Source organism: Rousettus aegyptiacus, unplaced genomic scaffold (genome assembly GCF_014176215.1).
Source record: "Rousettus aegyptiacus isolate mRouAeg1 unplaced genomic scaffold, mRouAeg1.p scaffold_m13_p_11, whole genome shotgun sequence".
Classification (NCBI taxonomy): Eukaryota; Metazoa; Chordata; class Mammalia; order Chiroptera; family Pteropodidae; genus Rousettus; species Rousettus aegyptiacus.
The window spans coordinates 56,806,994-56,832,092 of NW_023416286.1; the positions used below are offsets into that span (position 1 = coordinate 56,806,994).

The 25,099-nt window shown below is 31.8% G+C and overlaps 1 protein-coding gene across 5 annotated transcripts in view; it reads right to left on the minus strand.

Moving 5' to 3' along the window:
* The window catches only part of PCCA (propionyl-CoA carboxylase subunit alpha), a 321,747-nt gene that overhangs the window by 150,763 nt on the left and 145,885 nt on the right, over positions 1-25,099 (minus strand). For all 5 annotated transcript variants that reach the window (XM_016123140.2, XM_016123141.2, XM_016123139.2 and 2 more), the window contains 4 exons: positions 9,672-9,815; positions 8,221-8,295; positions 4,030-4,098; positions 2,419-2,494 (listed from right to left, as the gene is read on the minus strand). In XM_016123140.2, coding sequence (XP_015978626.2) covers positions 2,419-2,494; positions 4,030-4,098; positions 8,221-8,295; positions 9,672-9,815 — 364 coding nt within the window. The remainder of the gene's footprint in view (positions 1-2,418; positions 2,495-4,029; positions 4,099-8,220; positions 8,296-9,671; positions 9,816-25,099) is intronic.

The following is a 25,099-nucleotide window of genomic DNA, read 5'->3' on the forward strand; positions in this document are numbered from 1 at the left end:
TACAAAATACAAAAACAGCAAGATAATCAAGAGACATAACCAAAACAACATATAAAATCCATGGACCATGGGTAGGACCAAAAAAGATTTAAAAAGATACTTTGAGGCATAACTGGGGAAACTTGAATATGGATAGTACATTGAATGATATGATGAGACACCTGTTCATTTTCTTTGGTGTGATAATGGTATTTGTAGGAATGTAATCTTACCCTTCAGATTCATGCTGAAGTATTTAGGTATGATGTGTCATGATATCTGCAACTTTCTTTAAAACAGTTCAGGGAAAAAACAGAGGAGCAAAGGGAGAGAGAAAGTGGAGGAAGAAGATTGAGGAGGAAGAAGGAAAAGACAAAGAGTGAGAAAGAGAGATGGAGAATAAAAGCTAATGTAGAAAAGTTTAATAGTTAATCTAGGTGAAGATTGTACAGGTGTGCAATGTACTAGTCATTTAACTCTTCTCTAGGTTTCAAAATGCCTACAATAAAATGTCTAGAGGCAATTTATCAATAAAAAACCCTCTCTGATAAATCTTTTGAGCTAAAATATATTCATATACATATATGTACACACACATTTGTTTCAATCTCATGTGTACACATCTTTGCACTCATCCAAACACAACTAAAAATATTTTAGGATGGGAAGGTGGTTTACACTGCACTACACATTACTCTTTAAATTGCTTTTCTACTTTAACAACACGTATAGACATGCCTTCGAGTGAAAACTGCAGAGCATTTTATAGTGAAGGTGCACAGTAATTTATTCAATCATTCATCCATTTGGTAGACACTCTGGTTGGTCAGGATTTTGTCTACTACAAACAACACGCAGTTGTAAATGTCCTTGTAAACATCATCTCACAATTCAGTCTTAACCTCTACAGCGTAGATTCCTGAAATCTGAACAGCTAGGTCAAAGGGTATGTACTTTTATTTTAACATCTAATGCCAAATTGTTTTCCCAAAAGGTAATAGCAAGTCACACTCCAAAAATGACTGAGTGTGCCTATCTCTTATTTCACCTACAGTTACCAGTCTTTTAAAAAATGCTACGACTCTGGGGCATTGTTTAAGGGAAGCTAAAATGAGGTACTCTCAACAGAGTCCAGCTTGAGTCCTAAATCAGTACTTATAATACTTTCAAAGGACCAAAAAGAGAGAGGCAAGAAAAGAAAGATAATCTCACCACATTTGAATTCTCGATATACTTTTTCACGCCACTATTAAGGCACCTACCAATTTATATTGATTATCTTTATATGTTTTCCATTCCAAGTTTACTAGAAACTCTTTGAAATAGGAATGGTTATCAATCATTCATTAATTCATTCAACAAATATTAATCACCTACCATGTGTTAGGCACTGCTAAGCACTTGTAATACACAAGTAAACAAGATAAACACCATCACTGACCTGACGTACCTAAGATTCTTATGGGATAATCCAACATTTAGCAACTAATTACACAACTAATTCTTTAATTACAGTTAAATGCTTTTGAGAAGCAGTAGAACAGGGCACAAAGAAAGCATATAATCCAGCACAAAGAACTGGGAATGACCTAAAATGGGTTTCAATACTGTTTATATATGATCTTTCCCATGCTATTTATTCATAATTCAAATGAACTTATATTTTACAGTTTAAATTTGATATTAAAGTCCATTCTTCTGAAATTGATGATAATTTATGTTGGGCTAAAATAAAATCATCTTTTCATTACTAATGGAAAGTTGTTAATAACATTTATAATACAATTTATTCCTTAAGGGGAATATAATTTTGTTGTAATCATAAAAATGTAATGGCTGCTCCTAATTCAGTTATCACCACATACCTTAAAGACTTGTAGAATCACACTTTGTTAGGTATTAGAAATATCCTGTATGTACATGAGATAAAAAAAATTGTATTTGCTAAAAAATATTCTATAATTTGCTAATTCATAGAAGCAAAGAGCTATTCCCGATACACCCAAGTTTGTCAAGTGTAGGCCACTGTATTTTATAACTCCATTTATTTTCGAGTATCATATTTCAAAAATCCAAACACAATAATATAGCAAATTTGCTGCCAAACTCCACTGCACTGACCAATGATGCTGAAGTCTTCAGAATAAAGAACCATTTTACATATAATACCTGCCTATAAAATACTAAATGCTCACCTAGGAAAGCTCATAAAACATAAGTTTAATTAAATAAGATATATATGTAAAGTATAGAATGGCTAAAGCAAATAAAATACATATTTTTAATTAGTATGTCAGTTTAATTAATCCAAGCTATTCTTATTTCATTTAAACACATAGTAAGCAAATATTATCAAATTTGCTAAACAGTAAATCTTCAAGCTGTTTTCTAGAACTGGACACCATGTATAAAAACGGGACTGCGAATGTTAGTTTTTACCTCGAATAATGTAATTATCCAGTGCATCTTCCATTCTCTTCAGTGCTTCAGTTCTATCAGAACCATACGTGATTAGCTAAATGCAAACAAAAAAAATATTTATATAGATACATAAATCAATCTATGTACTAAACAATTCATCCTAGTGAAAATTAAAATATTTCAAAACAGATTTCTCAGAATATCTTTTCAAGTTTCGCAGTGGTTCAGTTTTTAATATAAAGTATGTAACCTAAGATTTTTCTAAATAAATTATTAGAATATTAGAATCAGACTTTTCTCCTACATTTCACAGTAAAGAGTTAAAGATTTTTTTAAATGTAACAAAAACAAGCATAGAAACATTTAAAAGGGAAGATATCAAAATGTGAGCTTCTGGGCTGGTGGAAGATTAGGCAAGATTTGTTTCCTCGTTCCCTATTTTTCCATAGTTTCCACGTTTGACACCCTGAATAACTAAGGTTTACAAATAACATAAAACAGAATGAAAGCGTTCTTGTCCTATAAAACAGAAAGGTCTTACTGTTCTTTGACTTTCGTGCCTATTTATGTATCTTATACAAATTATCAGTAAAATAAGACCCTAATTATTCATGAAAGCGTTTTCTGATTATTACATTAGTCGGTTTGTAGTTTGCAATTATTTTAGTACATTTTATTAGCTCTTCAATATCAAGCTAGTTTGAAAATTAATTTGCATGCTATTTTTCTGTACAGAAATGTATTTTTATCTAAAAATGAAATGTCTATTAAAATCAATCTACAATAATTTTTTGTATTTTTATTTTTAAATTAAATAGTGTTTCCCTAACAAACAAAATGGCTGAAGTTCATTTTAACAATATGAGTATGAAAACAAGTGAAAAAAAGAAAAATTAAAAATGATTTGTTTATACTGCAACTATATAACAAGGTACAATTAGGGAAAATCCATCCTGAGAAACAAGGTTTTAGTTTAAAAAAAAAAAGTCATCCTTCAACACAGGCCTAAAACTTCAGGAAAAATAGGATTTTTCTAAAGAAAACCCATAGTTTTAACCCCTTCAGTCAGAATTTTACACTGTATAAGATCTTAAAATTCTAAAGATTTTAAAAGATTTAAAGGTCTAAGGAGAGTTGTTCATTCATTGCAGAAAATCAAATTTCAAAAAAAAAGTGAGCAGAAAAATATCTTATACTCATATAATTTTAGTTATGCCAATTCGACATGAATAATTATTGATTTCTAAAATTTGACAAGGTAAAAACATACCCAGCCTGCCATTCATTACTTTTATTGAAGGCAATTTTCAAGAATGACCAAAAAAACCTTAACTCCTTCTCACTGTAAAGTGCTTCCTTCATGCCATTGGTTAGCTAAGGTTGTTAGGGGTGGGGTGGGAGTCGCAGGTGCAGTTTGATTGGATTGGAGAAGAGGGAGAGTATCAAACTAACATTTTGAAATTTCTCTTGAAAGAAAATCAGTTCTGCTTTCCCTCTTCCATCAATGCATAAGTACTTATTCAATTACAGCACATGATTTATATAAAGGACCAATTTCAGACTTTTAAATTAAAAACATCCATTGCCTTTCAGAAGAAAACTGAAAAATCATTAAGAAATGAAACTAACTTTTGAAATCATTGGATCATAATAAATGCTAATATCACTTCCTGGTTGGATGCCACTATCAACCCGGACCTGGAATAAAGAAAAAAATGAAATTAACTTCATATTGTACAGATATTTTTCTAATAACAAATTTAATTTCCATGGAGCAAATAGATGGATAATTTCAATCTCGAATAACATTTTAGCTTCTGGAAAATCTAAAAACAATCTAAAAAATTATAGAGACCAAATTACCTTGATCTGTTAATATGCAGCACAACATATTTTTTGTTATCTCACTAAACGAAGGAACTAAGAAACAGGCGGGGTGGGGGGGTGGCCTTTATACATCACTATCCCGTGATGCAGTTGTAGCTATTTGATGGTGCCTCCAACTGAAGCATAGCATGAATGATGCCCCTTCTAATCACACTCCCCACTGTACCCTTCTGAGAGTTGCAACGAGGACCCCGTCAAGCCAATGCGGCAGGACTCGGGAGCTCTGCTCATCAGCTCCATAGGAACACTGGTCTTGTGGCTTTCATGTCTGTAACACTTTCCTTTTTTGCTTCACCCTCTCAACTGTAAAACACTTTTTTTCTGTTACTGTTAGTCCCCTGAGACTTTAATGTTTACACAGCTTTTCTCATGGCTTTGCTTTGTAAGGACACAGCCCCAATTAGAGTTCTGATTTTGCGATTTTCATGGGGAAAAAAAATAGCACAAGTTCAAAATATTCTTTTGAAGAGCCTGATTGCTGTTAACCAGCCAACAAGTTAGTTAGTACATCGCTGATTCCTGTTTTCATCTCCCAGTTTGATACCAGCAATAAGGCACAGAGGTTAGCCATGTAAAACTTTTAAAATGAGCAATTGCTGAGGATGAAATATTTATTAAATTATTGTGCCTAAGTTTTGGAATCTGAAGTATTTAAAAGCTAATCAAAATACTTAAGAATGTCAAGCATGTCCCAGGGGTCTTGAAGATGGAAGAATTCAATCGAAGCTGCTAGAACAGCAGGACTTTGATGCCCAACATTGTAAAGGGGTGGGAAGAGAAGAGCGGAAGCTCACGTAGCTCTTCACCTGTGGGAAGAAGCCTTCCTAATAAACAGCAGCTCATCTGTCTGCAGCAAGGCAGAAAAAGGTCAACTCAGCGGCTGTTAGGCCTTTAATATTTTAATTTAGGCAATTATCAAGGGACCACATGTAGAACCTCTTGTCTAGAATATCCACATGAGGGTATGATGATGGCTTTATTATACAGTGACATCAAAAGATAAAGCATAGTTTCACTCTCTTAAAAAAGTCACATTATTATTATTCTCTGTAAGATTTTAGAAGATAACATTATAACCAACCCAGAGTACATTTATTTCTCTATTTCCAAACACAAACAAAAATATAGTTAGCTGTGTTTGCATTCATATTCATATAAACAAAAATCTTAATTTTAAATGAAAGCCATTTGGCACACTTAAAAAATATACTTGGCTTTCTATTTTCTGAAGACATCAGTACATAAACTGAAGTTCTACAACATTCTCAGTGTTAATAAAAACGAGAAAAGAATTAATGAGGCAACTGAGGAAGCAATAATAATCTATCTTCTCCCCATATTTAAATAGCCCCAAAATGGCAATTGGCAATTGATTGTTACAAAACAGAAAAGACATCTCTGAACTTTCATTTTCTTAATTTTAGTAGCAAAAAAGTTAATGAGCTAATTTTACCACCATGTATTATTTAAAACCATAGCATGCTTGCTATAGCTGTGTTTTAAAAAGAGATTGGTACAAATTCTAAAATTTTTGACTTTAAACATATCCTACTATTCACTACATAAACTGTTACAAAGCTAATGTAGAACTTCGATGTTCAAACTGCTGGTAAAATAACAGACAATAAAGAATATTTACTACATACTCCTATAGTTCCTACCTTAAAATTTTAGTTACCTTGAATAACACCATCCTAAGGCTCTTGGATATAATTGTGTCTTTATTATTTCTTAAAATTATGATCACAGAAGATATAGCATTTCGATTTAAAAATATTTAGAAAAAATCATGACATAATCAACACATATCTTTATGTAAGCAAATTAACATTTGCGATTTAAAAGTGTAACAAAGTATGAAAACTCCCACTTACAATTTACTGTTTATGCATCTTTTGCCAAATAATCGGCTTTTTAAAATTTCTAACAATGAATCAAAAATCAAATCAAGTGTCCTTTCCTCCATATGAAACAAAGGCTATACGAAAAAATATATTTAGCTTTTTGCACTAAAAGCCTTAAGAATAAAGTCAAGTGGAATTGAACAGAATAAAATTGTGGTCTGAAAATAACAAATTTACAAAATATGGTCACCAAAGATAAAAAGAAAACCTTTATCTTTGCCATATAAATTTTAGGCTTAAACACGAACATGAAAAGTACAGTTTAACTCTGAAGTGTGACCAAAATGGACAGAGCCGCAAAGGGTTTCCTAAATTAAAACTGATCTAGCTTATGAATGCAAGGAGAAAAAAGCACCACCACCACCGGCACCTACGTGTGAGAGTCTCAAACCACTGCTTGGAAACCTCTGGCGTAATTTAAATGTCTTTTTTCTGTACCAACAGCGGACCCTGTGAAACTATCAGTCGTCTCCCACCCTTCATTCTCCATTCACCTCTCTCCCCTCAGCACAACTCCCAGCCCGCCATGTCTACCTGACAAGTGACAGCCCAATCTGATTAAATGCTTCCAAGGGAGGGGACTCGTGGGCCTCCATGACAGGCCAAAAGTGATCACCATGGAGATACATAATTACAGCTGTCAACGCATCTACTGTCCTGCTGACATCAATTTGATTGCTCCCAGCAATAATGATAGACAAAGCTTAGTGTGCACTCTCCCGCACCCAATCACTTTATCTATTCCTTGGTCCATTTAGCTGACATGCAACATTCACACAAGCAAATAACAGCAGTAAGCAGAACATTTAAGGCATTTTAATTGTTTTTTCTTTCTATGGATGGCTCACAACTGCAAATGTTATTACATAAAACTCCTGCTGCAGCATTAATTGAAGAAAGATTTGGAGGGACAAAGACTGTAGGGGGTATAGTTTGTCCATTATCACTTGTACTTTCAACAGGTCTCACATTTGAAAATTGCAAATTGCAAAAACTTGCGAGGGCAAAATGTTTGACATCCTGTTAGCTATTACAACATGGTGAAAACTTCTAACGACTAGAGTAATCATTATGAATTCTTATTTAATACTTTTTTGTTTGATTAAAAAAATGTTTAGATGTGTCCCTATGATACTTGTTTTCTCATCTGCTATTTAACGTCACATAATGCCTGTTAAATCTTTACAATTTTTTTTCTGCCTTCAGGCTTTGAACACAGCATGGAGTCTCCTAGCCTAGAAAGGGTCAAGTCCCTTTAGAAAGCACATGGGCAAAAACAATTTAAAAAGTGAAATAAATCATATATCCAATAACATCTTCAAATTTAGAATTCTTCCTGTAATCTTTCACCATCTTCATGCCGGTAATCAAACTGAATAATCATATTCACAGATGGTACAGCCTTGTCATCCACCGCTAACATCATGTCATATATATATGCACTTATTACCTTGATTAAAAGAAAGGGTATGTCCTTGTTCTTTTTATGCAACAAAAACTATCTACAGAACAACTATTAAATATAGAAGAACTATAGAATAGACAGTGATCACTTTAACTGATATAAATAATATGTACTTCTTAAAGTCTGCAACACTTAACAGAATGAGGTAGTTTGTTTTCCTTAATCCATTTCGATTAACAAGCTAATTTTCCACTTGAATTTCTTGACATCTGACTATATAGGGAAGCTGGATTAGATTTATTGAAAAGGTTAAATTATAACAAAAAAGTCATTTCCCATTTTCTATGCTCTTTTATTTACAATTTTTCCAAAGAATTAGGAATATTGTAAACTATCATTTATTTAAAAGTTGAATGTCCCCAGACTTCCCCCTGTCAAGTGAATTCTGAGGTTCCTGCACACCATAAAGTATAAAATGTTAAAAAAAAAAAAAAACAGAGATTTCTCATGAATTTCACTTGCCCTTCAATTTACACCATTTGGTGTTGACATACTTTAACATACAAGTATAACATAAATGAAGATTTTTAACTATTTACTTGGTATTACAGCTTAATGACTTACTCCAGGTAGATGTACTGGTTCTTGGTACTGAGACAATCTCCCAGTAGATGGCAAACCAAAAGACTTATAGGGGTCCTGAAAGTTCAAAGGAGAGGAAACACACTCTTTGAAATATAAATCAGCACAAGTAAGGTTAAATATTTATACAATAAAGACGCATTCACAGGTCTATTTTCAATATACTGTATTTACCAAGTCACAGATTCAGAATATCATTGTCTTATACTCACTCTAGACAACTTAGAAGTGTATTTAAAAATCAAACAGAAGTGTAAGCAGAATTTAGTCTGACATTCATCGTATTTTATTGAAACTGGTAAAATTCCAACTTCTTATAAATCTTAGAATGCCTTGGGCAAAAATAAAATAACCTAGACACTATATCAAAACATAGTCAAGTTCAGAACAACAAATGTAGTACACTGAAGATATGTGTTTTTCTTACTCTCAAAACAGCTCACATATGGTAAAATTTGAGAATTTTGTTCTTCAAATAAAGACCTGAAAAGAAACTTTGCACATGCTGCTAAATATGTGCTCTAATTGTAAAAATCTTAGATCATCAGAATAAATAGTACATAAGTTCAGTGTCATAACAATAAGGAAGAAAAGAATACCACTTAAAATATAATAAAAAATGAGAACAATAACAAAGTCAAAACATTTCTCAAGATCCTTAAAAAAACAATTCAAAACAACTTCTGATATTCTTACACACAGATACCGCTAAATTTATTTTTTATTTCAACAAGCAGACTTCGATGTCTGAAAGTAAAAGATAGTATAAATGTTTTCTTGTATTCTAGTTTTAATCATTTCAAAAAAGCATTTTCACAGTTGATAGCTTTATCATCTGATTTATATAGTTATAAAATAATGTAAAAGTATTGAACTGAGAATTTATGAGTAAAATCTATAATTAAAATTATGAATGAAAAGTTTTATCGAAAGCTTTGCAATTTAAATTTCAGTTGTTACTTTTACGTAATCATAAGGGGCAAACTTTTAGAAAAAAAGTTTTGGAAAAAATTTAAGTAAACATTGAATTAAAACTAACATGTAACAAAAGTAGGCTCTTAAAAAAATACGTACAGAAATAAATGTTTATTTCAAATGTGGTTTGAAACAAGCAAACAAAAGGCAAACAAAATAAAAACCATGTCCCACTGATGCACAAGAATATTTAATGTTTTCTTATCCCTTAACCTGATTGGTAGCTATTTCTCCATTCCGGAAAGATACATGAAAATTAATTAAATTCAATCCTTTACAACTATTTTGGACTATGTCAAAATTATCTAACCTTTTTTTCTGATTCAATTCTGGATTACATAATCAAATATTTGACACAGGTTATAAAACCCTAACTTTGCCTTGTTGTTTAGCTATACTTGGGGTCCTATGACTTGAGATACAACCACTACCCTTCCTCCCAACATCATTCATTTTACCTCAGCATAAACCCGACATTCAACTGCCCAGCCATTGATGGGAATATCAGCTTGTTTGTGCCTGAGAGGGTAACCCTTGGCAACACAGATCATTTCTTGGACTAAGTCCAGGCCAGTAATGCATTCTGTGACAGGATGTTCAACCTGCAAGGCCAAGAAGTGCCAGTCAATGGGTATAGGAAAAAGTAAATAAATTGAAATAAGCAAGAATAATTTCAACGATTTCTGGGTAAAATGAGGTTAATTACATTTAACATTTAATCATACTTGACTAAAAAACTAAGAATAAAATTAAAGAACAAATACAATATAGTAAAAAGTGTAAGAAAAACTAAAACCTAAAAAGTATTTGCAAATCATCTGTATTACTTTTTCGAGTTTTTAATTAGATGTGGTCCGGCAATGTTTAACACTTCAAATTTTGAAACTAATTTGTAACCCAAAATTATATATTTAACTCCAGTCCTCAACATGGCTGATAATCAACCTATTCTGCTACACTTAGCATGGCATCTATAGAGGCAGCTCATGATTTTCCAAAACACTAGTCTAGCCTAAGTCTCACTCGCTTGCATGCTTTCACTAACCTGTCCTGACAAGCAACCAGATTAGCGTACTCTTACATCAATGCAGTGTAGCAGAAAGGAGCAGATGGATCCTGCAGGTTGTTTTCCCTCCAGACTTACGTGGGGAGTGCTTAGCATGCACAATAGCAAAACTGAGCCAGTGAAATCACTCTGCTCTCTCAGCAAATTGCTGATAACTACTTTGGATGATGCTGTCAGGGGGATCCCTGGCCTTCCATACTAACACATGGGATACACATGTACAAAAACATGCACTGACATATAGGGATACTAACAAGAATATACATCATTGTAAATTTGATCAACAGCTTACAAGTTCCTAACCTTAAGTGAGCTAAAATAAAGCCACTTACGAGTGAAGAGCAGATAATCTTTCACCTAAAGACTTGAATAAGTCTGAAAATTTAAAATAAAACTTTGGCCACATCCACTGCTTCAATACCAATTCCTTTTCTCATAAAAATTACGCATGTTCTACATGTATTTTACAATAGTTTATCATGACATGTCATATTTCATACACTCTGACGCAGGAAAAGGTCAGTGAACAAACGAATTGTCTTCCTATCTTCAACTACACTAATTGAAGGACAGGACTTAGTCATTATAATAATCTTGAAGCTTATCATAAGCAGACAATGCCTGCGTCTTTAAAAAAAGCTTTGTAAAAATAAACAGATGGCATCCATAATTAGCTCTGTGTGTGTTATGAGTTTGTTTACAGTTTCAACAACATTTTAAGACATTTTGACATAATTTTAATGACAAATCATCACTAAAATAAGCATCAACCCTTTGTAAAATAAATGTGACACTAAATAACGATCTTATTAGTTTAAAATATATATTTTTGAAAGCAAATTGTAGTTTTGTGAGAAACAAGATTCTATGTGATAAATATAAGAAAGGAATGATTGTAAAGCCCTCCTCTATTATTGCTAGAAACAAATTTCATGTGAGAAAGCATCTTAACACTCTATTCAAGAGGTGAACCTACTAGGTGCCAAGGGCTTTGTATTAATACTATTCACACATCTCTGTTAGGTGAGAAAACAATTTTAAAAGCTAAGTGAATTATTTCATTTCATCTTTATATGTCTAGCACCCAGAAAAGTACATAATACATCCTAAGCAAATAAATATATATTAAATGAATGAATGAGCAGCAAATCCAGAGTCACGCCTATAAGTAAGTGGTAGAGGTAGTGTTGGAATTTAAGTCACTCCTAAGATGATTTGACCTTCCTGTTCTTCTTCATGGAAAAATGCATATGAAAGCATATATTAAATTTAATCAGCTATATAATTATGTGTTGTTGTCTTTTATAAAACATTATGAAAGTTTAAAAACCAAATTCATTATAAGGCTCTGTGCTACCTTAGGAGACCACCCTATAACTATATAAAACAAAAAGTAGATTAGACCCATGAATGAAATCTAAAATGAACCCACTCTACCCCAAAATAGAGTTGTGTAACAGAAACATAATATTTTACAATCTAAATTAGTGAGCTCCAAGTATTTCAAAACAAAGTAATTTTAAGTAGATAATCAAAAGACCTGGCTGCTCAAGGCAAAATCATTACTTACAGACTTTTTTCCAGTATCTACTTAGGTTCGAATATTGCTAAAATCTACAAAACATCCTAACATACCTGAATTTTTCCTGGTAACAGAAACACCTTTTTAAAAGTAAAACTTATAATTTTAAACATTTTTTAAAGAAATCTTTCTAAAGACACTTTAATAGCATTCCAAAGTTATTCAACAAGATACGTGATATATCTCCTTTAGATCCTATATTACTATTATCAGGAATCTTGTAAGTGTAACATTGTTTAAATTAACAATGTATATCCCCCATCCCTGAACTTAGAAATAGTTTCCCTCTGCAAGTTAAACTCAATATTTTAAGACATCAAAACAGAGATATAAAGAGAAAAAATGGCTCCCAGACCAAAATATAATTCAACAGAAGTTTTAAAATAGGGATGAATATAGCGATGTCTATCTAGTATATAAATCTTGTGATTTAGTCAGCAAAAGTAAGGCCTAGCAGAAAGACGGGAGGGAGTTTGGGAGGAAAGAGAAGGAAAGAACAGAGAAAGGAAGTGAGAGGAGGGGAGGGGAGGTAAGAGAAGAGAAGAAATAAGAAAGGAAAGGAGACAGGACGGGAAAAAAAGAAAAGGAGGCAGGTTAAGAGAGAGTAAGCCTTACCAAGTGAGAATTTCTGAATCCTCAAATTACTGATTGGGAAATATTCATCAAGGTAATGACACTCTGTAGGGTCTTTTGATATCTGATAAATAAATTTGTACAGGCAATTTCCCTATCTCACCATGAATCTTTTGTTCAAAATGGTACAAACAACTATAATCATCAAATGCCATATTATGAGACATAATCACACACAAACACTAGAATGAATATGTATAGTTCTATATGCCTATGTTGGATGGTCACAATCAGCTAGCTTTTTATAGTTCTCTTTGCTACATTAATTTAGTTTTATTTTTTGATTACCATCAAGTTGTCACTATTGCCAGTGTTATTGTCTACATTTCTGCCACTCCCTCTTACTAATATATTGCTTCAAATATATCTTCCAAAAAATAAATGAGATTATCAAATTCACTGGTGAGGTAAATTAGGTTTTACTCCACCTCTGAGTTCTTAATGTATCAAATTTCAATAGTAATGAACAATCTTTCTGGCACTGTGTTATCATTTACCTTCATAATTCTAAAAATTATAATCATAAATTCTTAGCCTATTCCTCATCATATACAAATTAGGAAGTATCTAAAACTAGTAAATAAAAGTTTAATGAGATATTTCCAGAGTCTCGATGTATCTCCCTAAAAGATACTTATTAATAACAATGGGAAAAATAGTAACTTTGTGGTGGAGAAATGTGAGACGCCACCTTAACCAAGCCAACATCACCAGTAACAGGATAAACAAGAGTCATGTGTCTCCTATGTGATGCTCACAGAAGGACAATATCATTTCTGCAGTATTCCTGCCCAAAATGTCAAACCTGAATATAATCATGAGAAAACAGATAAATGCAAAAGAATGGCATTCTTTAAATTAAATGGCCTGCATTTGCAACGACATGGATAGACCTTGAGAAAGTCATGCTAAGTGAAATAAGCCAGACAGAAAAAGTTGAAAATTGCATGAGATCACGTATATGTGGGATGTAAACCTAAAAGCAACAAATGATCAGGACAAACAAAAACTCATGGACATGGACTACAGGCTAGTGGTTGGTTACCAGCGGACTACAGACTAGTAGTTACTAGTGGGTTGGGGGCAGAGGTATGAGGTAGACAGGGTAAAGAGGGTCAAATATAGGGTTTAGGGGGAGGGTGAAGTGGGTAAAGGGGATCAAATATATGGTAGCTGAAGGAAACTGGACTTTGGGTGGTAAACATACAACAGAATTTACATATGTCAAATGATAATGGACACCTGAAAATTATATACTTTTATAAACCAATGTTACCTCCAATAAACTTAATTTTAAAAAAATAAAATAAATTAAATGGCCTGTACTCAAAAAATGTAAGATCAAAGTTGACGAAAAATTAAAAAATTAAAAAACTAAGAAAATGTCCCAGGTGGAGAGAGAGGAAGGAGACACGACACAGAAATAATGTAGGATCCTGAACCAGAAATTTTTTTCTTTTACTATAAAAGACATTAATGGGACTACTGGGAAATTTAAATATGATCTGTATATTAGATAATAGTAATATACCAGTGTTAACATCCTAATTTTAATAATGGTACTGTGGTAATGCAAAAGAAATTTTGCATTTTAGGATTTATATATCCTTCCTAATTTCTTGATTTTAGAAAATATAGACATATTTAGAGAAAAGGAGCACCAATTGTTTAAAATGCTTCACATAAAAAATACATGTAAATGTATAGATACAGATATAAATAAGAGAGTAAAATGAATGCAAAAGTTAGTGAAGCATATTTTAAAAGTATTGGTAATATTTTACAATTTTGCAATTTTCTCAGATGTACAATTCTATACATCAGAAATAATTTCAAAATAAGTTAATAAAAATTAAAGCAATGTCATTAGTTTTTGTTTTTATAACATTAAAATAAACACGACTGACTTAATCAACATTATTTTCTCTTGACCCAGAATCCTGCCAATGTTAAATAAAAATAATTAACAGCAGATAATTTGTTCAATATATTTTCTCTGACTTAAACTTTTAAATATCTTATTGTGTTATTTGCCTAATAATTCCTAAAACTTTAAGTATAAGTAACTAGGTATCAGGCAAGTATTCCTCAAAGGAAGATTCAGGCAAATTTTAATTACACACTTCAAATGAAAAATTAACTTTGAGGAAAGTTTAAGAGGAAAAAGTCACAAAAAGTGTTGTTATATCAATGAAATATGTATTAAGTTGGTTATTATAGAGAAGAAGGGTAATGAGAAGTATTCAAGTTCTTTGAATGGAAGGATATTTGGTTGTAATTGTTTGTCAGCTGGTGAGTGGTGGCTCAGTTGCTCATTCAAAGCAGAAACTGTCCCAAAAGTGGGGGATACAATATACATACTGTGACTAACATCTGTATGGCACTGAAATTCTGAATTTCTAATATTTATATAATGTTATTTTAAGTTAATGTAATTTAAAAATAACAACTTTATTAAATACATCAACTCTAAACTGACAGATATTACAAAGACCTGGTTTGTGAAAGCTATCTTTTATAAAGCAGAACGTAATTTAACTCAGTAAAGCAGTATAGGTGATTACCTGTTGAAATATGAGGAAATTGTCCTGTTATATAAAATTGGGTTTCATATGATATTTGGCATAATAAGTCTCTATCTTTTTAGTTTGTTGTTACTTCTACATAAAAGGATAACTGATGCTTTTATTTTTGGTTCTGCTCTTTTGCTTCAGAGAGATTCTTTGTCCAGAACAGAATCTAACATAAACCTATTAAAATTCTGAAGCTTTACCTCCTGAGAATACAGGATTTCAAAATAAAGATCTAAAGTTATTAGATTTTGATCCAGAGAACTCAAAGATAAAAAGCAGGTTGGGAAATAGGCCTCAACACACCACTCCTATAAACTCACCTTGAAAATAATGGCTATATTCAAAAATGGCAGTGAAAACTGAACTGGTCTATTATAGAGTTTCCCTGTTGACCCCCAAACAAATAATCGGATGAAGAAAGGATAAGGGAGCTATTATGGGCTGAATTGAGTCCTCCTCATCCTCCAAATTCATATGTTGAAGTTCTAATGCTTAGTATCTCAGAATATGACTTAGAGACTTTAAAGAGACAATTAAATTAAAATGAGGTCATTAGGATAGGCCCTGATCCAACATGACTGATGTCCTTAGAAGATATCAGGACACAGACAACAACACAGAAGACCATGTGAAAACAGAGGAAGACATTCATCTACAAAGACAGAGGCCTCCAGTAGAAACCAACCCAGCTAACACTTTAATTTTAGACTTCTGGCCTCCAGAACGGAGAGAAAATAGATATCTGTTGTGTAATCCACCTAGTCTGTGACACACTGTTATGGTAGCCCTAGGAAACTATTACAAGAACAAATTTGAGAAAGTAAAAATTAAGGTACAGTTCAGAACTCAAACACACCAAAACGGTTCACAAAATGCTTTAATGTAGAAACCTAGCTGAAAGTGACTAACAAGTTTATCTAATCATATCTGTGTAATAATAACTTCTTTCCTTCAACTTTCTAATAAAACTCAATAAATATTAAGGTAAAGTACAACATCCCCTACTTTGTAGTCTCAGTTTCCTACATAGGAAAATGACATCAAATACTCCAGAACACCCCAGTTCTGGCTTACTCTGGCTTACTCTAGCCAGTCTGAGAACTGGCCTCTAAGACTTCAAATATAATTGAAAGGTCACATGCCCTGATATAAAGCGTCCCTTCTGTCAAGAATGGAATTTTACAAATTAGTTATATACCCATTTCTCTATAATTTCTCCTACTTCCACCAACCATGCTCTCAATCAGACACTCCAACTCCACAAGAGATCAAACTCTTTTAGTGTTGAAAGTATCAAATATTTTTTTTAAATCTAAAAATGCTCTGCTCTGAAATTAGAATATACTTGTTTAGTTATATGAGTTGCAGTAATTCTTAATTTTTAAATAAATAGTAAAGGGCTTACCTAATGTTTAGCAATCAAGTTGCTAAAAACGAGTTTCTAAAATCCTTCTAAAATATAAAGGTCTTATGTTATGCAGAATTATCACAAATGGAATGTCGAAATGTCTGGCCTCCAAAGAATCTCAATGATTCTATTGCACTTTCTCTTCCAGGAAAAAAGTAGATTCCTCCTTCATTGTAGCAATGAATATAAGCTACGGACTAAGGTCTCACAAAAGTAGGATGATTTAGCTTTCTGTTCTCATAGATATGGAATCGCTACATGACCATGTTTGGGCAATTAAGGTCATATACCATTCTATTTGGGAGTTTTCTAACTCATCAACTTTATAGACTATATAAAGGCTGCATTTCCAAAAAAAAAACCTAAAATCTAAAAATATCCTAGATTTGGAAATTACAACACACACACACACACGCGCGCGCGCACGCGCGCGCGCGAAACAGTTCCACACCACCCTGTACACTCACCTTGAAAATAATGGCTAATTTCAAGGGTACCAGTGAAAACTGCCCAGTTATTAATTAATTTATGGCTCGGTTTATCATCTGAAAAAAATAATAATAACTGGGCTACACTCAGAGGAAGGAGTGAAAATTGGTGGAAGAAATATCAATAACAAGATATGCAGATGACACCATCTTACTGTCAGAAAGGAGTAATGATCTGAAATGACTTTTGATGAAAAGAAGAAAATGCTAAGGCAGAACTGCATTTGAATATCAAGAAAACAGAAATTATGACTACATAGGAAATATACAACTTTAAATGAAGACATTGAAATTATTAAAGATTTTGCTTTCCTTGGTTCAGTCATCAATTCAAATGGAGACTGCAACCAAGAAATCAAAAGAAGGCTAGGACAAAATAAATATAATCAAGTATTTAAAATTAGAAGGACTAAATGTTCATACTAAAACAGGTCAGACTGGAGTCTTTTTTATTTAAAGGTAAAAAACAATTACGAGTGACAAAGAGGGCTTTAAAATAAAAGCAGCAAATAAAAACAAAAAGCAGGAAATGTAATAGAATATGAGTCAAGGTAGAATTTAAGATTAAAAACTTTAAACAAGATAAAGATATATGTAATGATAATGGGCACACAATTCATGTAAAATAGTCATAAACCTGTATATATCAAATTATTGTAAATATGTAAACATTAGAAAGGCAATGAAAGCTTAGAGATGTATACTGAAGTAGTAATCAATGAAATTACATAATGTCTGAGATTTTTGTTAAAATACTCAAGCTAAAGAAGCAAAACAAGGAAAAGAAGGCAAAATGAAACAATATTTGGAAAGTAAACATGAAGCTAAGTTACAGACAGATTCTTGAGACTTTACTCTTGTTATTCTTAAGTACTGTCATGAAAATATTTGAAATTATGAGGAAAAAAAAGAGAAAGACACAAGGAGAAAATAAGGAAAAGAAGAAGGAAAAAGGAAAGAAAGGAAAGATGCAAGAGTGAAAGAGCCGAAGAAAGAAATGCAAGCTATCTTGGATGCAAGAATTTTTAGGGTAGTGAAACTATTCTGCATGATACTGCAATAGTGAATACGTGTCATAGAATGTACAATACAAAGAGTGAACCCTAATGTAAACTATGGACTTTAGTTAATAACAATGCATCAATATTTGTTCACCAATGGTAACAAATATACCACACTAATTAATATAAGATGTTAATAATAGGGGAAACCGAGGAGAGGTTATGAAGGGGTATATGGGAACACTTTGTACCTACCATTCATTTTTCTGTAAACCTAAAATTACTCTAAAAAAACAATATCTATTTTTTAATTATGATGAAGAACTTCATAAATCTCTTTCTAAATCAAATAGATCCAACAAATAAAGAAAAAAATATAGAGGGAGTAAATAAATCCATAACCTTAAATTTAACTTAATTTTTAAAAGATGATATTACTTCATAAAACACTAAAGATCTACCATAGAAGGGACCAGAAAGATGTCTAAAGGCCTACCACTGAGGAAGACACCAGTATCTAATGGATTTGTATCTGAGTTTTTATTTTTAAAAAACGGATGATGCCTATTACAGTCATGTGCCACATAACGATGTTCTGTCAAAGACAGATTGTATACATAACGGTGGTCCCATCAGATTATAACGGAGCTGAAAATTTTCTATCACTTAGTGACATCACAGCGCAATGCATTACTTAGGTGTTTATGGTAATGCTGGTATAAACAAATCTACTGCACTTCCCATCATATAAAAAAATACAATTATGTATAACCCATAATATTTGATAATAAGGAACAATTATTTTACTGGTTTATATATTTACTATAATACACTTTTATCATTATTTTACAGTGTACTCTTTCTACTTATTAAAAAAAATTCTTTTTTCTAAAAACAGCATGTTATGTTCCACTGGCAGCAACCTCATACATCTTGTGTTTACTGTGTCTCCTGATGGCATCTTTTCCTCTTGTGATTTAATGTCATATTGTTTTGTACAATAACATGTTGTATGGGGTACAAGTACCCCAGAAGCAATGTCTATATCATATAGCCTAGGTGTGTAGTAGGCTATATCATCTAGATTTATGAAAGTTAACTCTGTGATGTTTGCACAAAATGACAAAATCACCTAATAATGCATTTCTCAGAACTTATCCCAATCGTTAAGCAGTGGATGACTGTATTAACTAGACCCTAGAAAAAGAAATGATACTCCTACAGTTAGTTTCCAAACATACATATAACTTTATTACTTAAATCAGGTAAAGGCAGTATTTTAAAAAGAAATAAAAATTCGATGTTATATCAGAACACAAAATTCAGCAAAATACCAAAGGAAAATCACTATGAGTAATCGAAATTTATTCCAGGAATGTGAAGGAAATGTATCAAGAGTTCATAACATTAATAAATTAAAGATAGTAGTAACTGGTAAACAACTAGCACTTTTGACCACAAGAAGGGACAGAGATTTTACAAGCTTCTAGAGGGAAAAAAAATTTTTTTACCAACTGATCAAGAGTCGGAATGCATCACAATATCAACAGCAGAAATTAAAAGAAAGCAAAACAAGGCCTTCAAAATGCTAAAGGAATATTATTTCCAATCCAGAATTCTATACTCAAATTCTAGAAAAAAAAAAAAAAAATAGGAGAAACTCTTTTAGGCAAAGATTTCTTAGGTATGACACCACAAGGACAATCCATAAAAGACAAATTTGATAAATTGGGTGACGTCAAAATTTAAAAATTTTGTGCTTCAAATGTTACTACTAAGAAAATAAAAAGATAAGCCACAGGTTGGGAGAAAATATTTGCATATCATATATCTGTATCAAGAATATATAAAGAATTCTTACAGCTCCATTAACAAGATAATAGAAAAACCAATTTAAAAGTGGGCAAAGGATGTGAGTATATATTTCAACCAAAGGAGATATAAGCACATGAAGAAAGATCTGATATCACTAAGCATTAGGGAAATGCAAATTAAAACCACAATGATAGTACTTCATATTCACTCGGATGGCTATCATCAAAAATACAATAAGAAACTAGGAAAATACTCAAAAATATATGAGAGATACAGGATTAAATTATTATATAAATCAACACATAAGGCAAAATTCACAAAAATTAAAAATGAATATTTTTAATAAAAACACTTGTAATTCAAATGAAATATAAACACTGTATTAAACTTTATGTTTATCAAATTAGCGAATAACATTTTAATCATGAATGCAAAAAGAAAACAACAACAACAAGCAACTACTGTTCAAGAGGATGTGGAAATGTGGAGAAACTAGAACTCTTATCCGCTACTCAAGGAAACGTAAAACAAAGCAGCCACTTTGGAAAATAGTTTTAGAGTTTCATAACTTACCACCCAGCCCAGCAATTCCACACGAGACTTATATGTGAATGTTTACAGCAGCATTATTCATAATAACCATAAATTAGCAACAATTAAAATATTCACCAACTCGTGAGCGGATAAGAAAAATATGCGATATCCACACAATGAAATACTATTCAGCAATAAAAAGAAAAGAACTACTGAAACACACTACAGTAAAATGCTAAGAAAAAATCAGACACAAAAGATCACATATTGTATGATTTCATTTATATAAAATGTCCAGAAAAGGGAAATCTTTAGAAACAGAAAGTTATGTAATGATTGCCCAGGCTGGAGATGGAAAAAGAAAGTGACTGCAAATATGCATAGGGATCTTTATGGGGTGATGGAAATGTTGTCCAACTTCTGCTGTCAGTAGCAAAACTCTGTAAATTTACTAAAACCCATTGACTCGCCTTAGTCTGCATAACCTGCTATAATAGAATAACATAAATTAGGTAGTTTACAAACAACAGAAATTACTTTCACAGTTCTGGGGACTGGGAAGTCCAAGATCAAGGAGATAGCCAATTTAGTGTCTGATAAAAAGCCACTAGTTCATAGATTGTAGTCTTCCTGCTGTGTCCTCACATGGTTAGCAAGGGAAGGTTGCTCTCCCGGGGCCTCTTTTGTAAGGGCAAGAATCCCATTCATGAGAGCTCACCCTCATAACCTAATCACCTCCCAAAGGTCCCACCTTTAAATAGCATCACATTGAGAGTTATATTTTAACATAGAAGTTTCAGAGGAACACAAACTTTCAGTCTACTGTATTTATATACTTACAATGGGTGGATCTCATAACACATAAATTATACCACAATAAAAATTACTGTTTTTTTAAAACAATAAGTTAATGTAGTCATTCTTGCTCATGCAAATTTTATATAATTTTCCTATTATGCACTGGTTCTTAGAAAACTACTTAAAGATATGCTTTAGGAAAAAAAAAGGAATAAACCAACAGTGTTTAAGTCAAAGATCCAGGATCTTCCAAAAGAATTCCTCTGGACAAGATGGGTAAATCTCAGCTAGAAGCCAAGACATAAACGTAGAGGACAATCAGTTTAGACTACAACAAGTCAAAGGAAACAGAAATTTCCACAGAAAGAAAAAAAAAGACAGAAAACTATGTGTTTAAATATAGTGAAACACAGAACAAGTTTGTGGATAAATTCTTGATAAGCATATGAAAAATTAAGCAATAAAAAAAGGAATTGTTAGTTATAGAGAAAACAAAATGGTCCATAATCTTAAGTGACAACGTGACTACTATGAATAATGTTCACACTGTGGTCATAATAAAATCCAAATACTGAGCTAACCCAAATGACATAGTGATAGCAGAAGGATGGGAAGTGTGCATTTGTGCAGTAGGTGTGGGAAGGAGGACAATGGCATATGTCATCTTACACAAATGAAAGCTGATAGGAAAAAAAAATATCAATAAGGATCAATATTGATTTATCTATTAAAAAGATATTAAAAATATTAAAAGAATCAGCTAAAATCACTAAAATTGACCAGAGCCATAATACCAGGCTCTCCTATAAGAAGACAATAATTATCCCTAACTCAAAGTAGAGAAGCAAGAGTTTTCTCCCGCCTTTTCTTCCCAAGAGCAGAACTGGCTATTCCCTACACAAAACTGTAGTTCCCAACACTTTTCAAAGAGCCTTCCCTCTTTCAAGTGATTTCTCGTTTCTCCTTTATTTTTCCTTTCTTTTTTCCTTTCTCTTTTTTTTTTTTTTTTTTTTGGTGGGTTTTGGTAGTTACTCTAGAATTGATATTGTGCCAAAAAGCCAGTAATATTAATTCAACAGTTTTAAACACCATACTTTTATTCCAGGTGAAAGTTTTTCAAATATGAAAATAACCTTATTACTCATCTTAGAATTCAATGAACACAGTATCCATGGATATTTCTAAATAATAAGTGCTTGGTGCAAAAAGGAAAAAAAAAAAAAAAAAAGAACTGACCCAACCAAAGGTGAATTAAAATAAAAAACTGATTAATCAAGAAGCTATGGTGGTAACATGCTGATGGTGACCATGAAAGCAAGTTAAAACACAAAACTAAGATGAAAGATACTGGGAGACTCACATCCACAGAAGAGAAAGTAATGTTATAATATGTAAAACTAATAATAAAAACAGCTAAAATGAAGAGTTAATTAAGACAGCAGGATTAAAAATAAATGTCAATTTCCATTCATTTTTGTAAAAGGGAAACAATATAGTCCTTGAAATTAGGATATGAAGAAACTTATGACAAAAATATAAATGGTTTTTCATAATGATTTTTCTTATTAAGAACATCCTTTAGAAATTACTATCTCTGGAAAATTAGAAACATTTATCTAATAGTTCAGCAATTTCATCATTTTAATTTCTTTTTATTCTCTTAACTATAAATAAGCTAATTCAAAAACATACAGAAGAATAAGAGTAATGAGAAAGGAATAGTCCTACTACATACAGTATTATAATGTATAGATATCTAAACAGTACATAAATAAACAGTAAGGTTATAATGTATAGGTATCTATATATCTAATGTATAAATAATTATAATGTATAGATGTCTAAACAGTACATAAATAAACAGTAAGGTTATAATGTATAGGTATCTATATATCTAATGTATAAATAATTATAATGTATAGATGTCTAAACAGTACATAAATAAACAGTAAGGTTATAAAAAAAGTCAAGTAAATAAATACGCATACATATGAGAATTGTTATAATAAAGATGCCTTCTAATTACTGCAGAAATATGTGATTATTCAAACTAGTTGTAACAATCAGGCAGCCATTGAAAAATAAAACTCCAGATGAAGTGAAAATTTCACCAGGAAAGATAAATTAAGTACTAGAAAAAATCGTGGAAGAAAAATGTTTATCATGGAGTAGAAAAAGCCTAAGTATATCAGACCATCAAAAATAATAAAAGATTTAAAAATTCAATTGCAAGATTTAAAAACAAAAATTTCCTGCACCAGAAGAAAAAAACAATATTCAAAGTCAAAGAGACAGGCAACAAGAGAAAAATAGCTACAAATAGTATCTGTAATGTTTTTATATCTACATTTATTTATTAATCCTGCTAGGAAACAAAGGTTTCTATATCAAAGAAGAAACCATTGTTGCAGTGATAAAAATGTGGTATGGAGAAATTACTTTTCCAATGTGTACTCTTTTCAACCATTTAGATTTTTTCTTTTACTAAGAACTACCAATTCTTAGAACTACCATTCAATAAAATAAGAAACTAAAGTTATTCATGCAAAATTACGTATATTTTAGTTAATGAAAATTTTGTTAATTTTGAGTATTTCTACTATCTATCCATATCTTTCATATTCAGAAAGAAATAGGTGAGATGTGTGTGGGTGGATATATATGTGAGCTTCTACCATAAGTGAATACACACCATTCCAAGGAAAGTAAGTAACATAATAAAGGCAAGCAGAGGTCAAACTGAAAGCACATTCAAGGAAAAGAAAGGAATCTCTCTTAACTCGCAGAGCATTGGGAGATGAAAGCCTCAGGGAAGAGAGACTTGAGCTGCTAAAGTATCTGAATTTTATCTATAAGCAATAGAAAACTGGTAACTTAAAAAACAAACATAGACTATTCTGATACATAAATTCTGACCATGCTGAGAACAAAACGAAGTATTTATGCCAAATCTGGTGACTTTTTCGATGTTATATCTCTTTACAGAGAAACTATTTGTTATTTCAAATTTCGATCCTAAGGAAATCTAGCAAAATTAAGATACTTCTCACATTGCTGTTACCAGAAATACAAAAGTGTAAGTTCTGAAGCTAGAAAAAGTGATAGTTCAATCAATAAATTTCAAGGGGAGCGGGGAAGAAAATTATAGCCCTCCAGGCTCAAACTGAAACACTAATTAGAGATAACACATATCTTAGAAGATAAAGAATTTGGTGAATGTGCCTTAAGTATTATAATGTAAGGTTAGTAAATAAAGAAAATCTAGTAAAAGAATATTTGATTTGTTTAAACAGTATCAGAAAGAAGTCTTTGAAACATATCAGAATGGCTTTCTGAATACTACAAAATCCTGGATTCTTTTTCATGTCCCCAGTTTCAGCCTCCCACTATCGAATACACCATCACACAGATGCATTCCTAAAAAATCAAAATTAATTTGTCTGGTAATTGACAGAATTACTGTTACTGGAAGTAAATGCAAGAGAGAATGCAACATTAAACATTAGATGGGAAACAAAGGTATCAAAGTGTGTTATTAAATAATATAGAGTTTAGTACTGACAGATCTCATATCATAAAATTCTTTATGAAGTTAGTTCTTTTCCTGAAATTCATTTATAATCTTTTTTTGAGAATATATAGCATAATTTTCTGGCAAGCCATCCAAGATACAAAATGTAAAGATAAATACCTAAAAGATATAGATTGACTTCACAGAATTATTTGATATAAATATCAACTTTTGGAGGTCCTGTATCGAAAACAACGAGACAAACTTGAAAAAACTTATGGGCTGAGATAAATGAGCCAGAAATAAATGGGGGGAAAAAATCACAAAAACACAGAAACAACGGGTTCTAAAAAAAAAAAAAAAAAAAAAAAAAACACTTGTTATTAATTCCATAAATTCTGATAAAGCAACCAAACTAAAGAATTTAGTATCTCTTGTATATGTAATATAATACAAATGTTTTAAAGTCACTTCAAG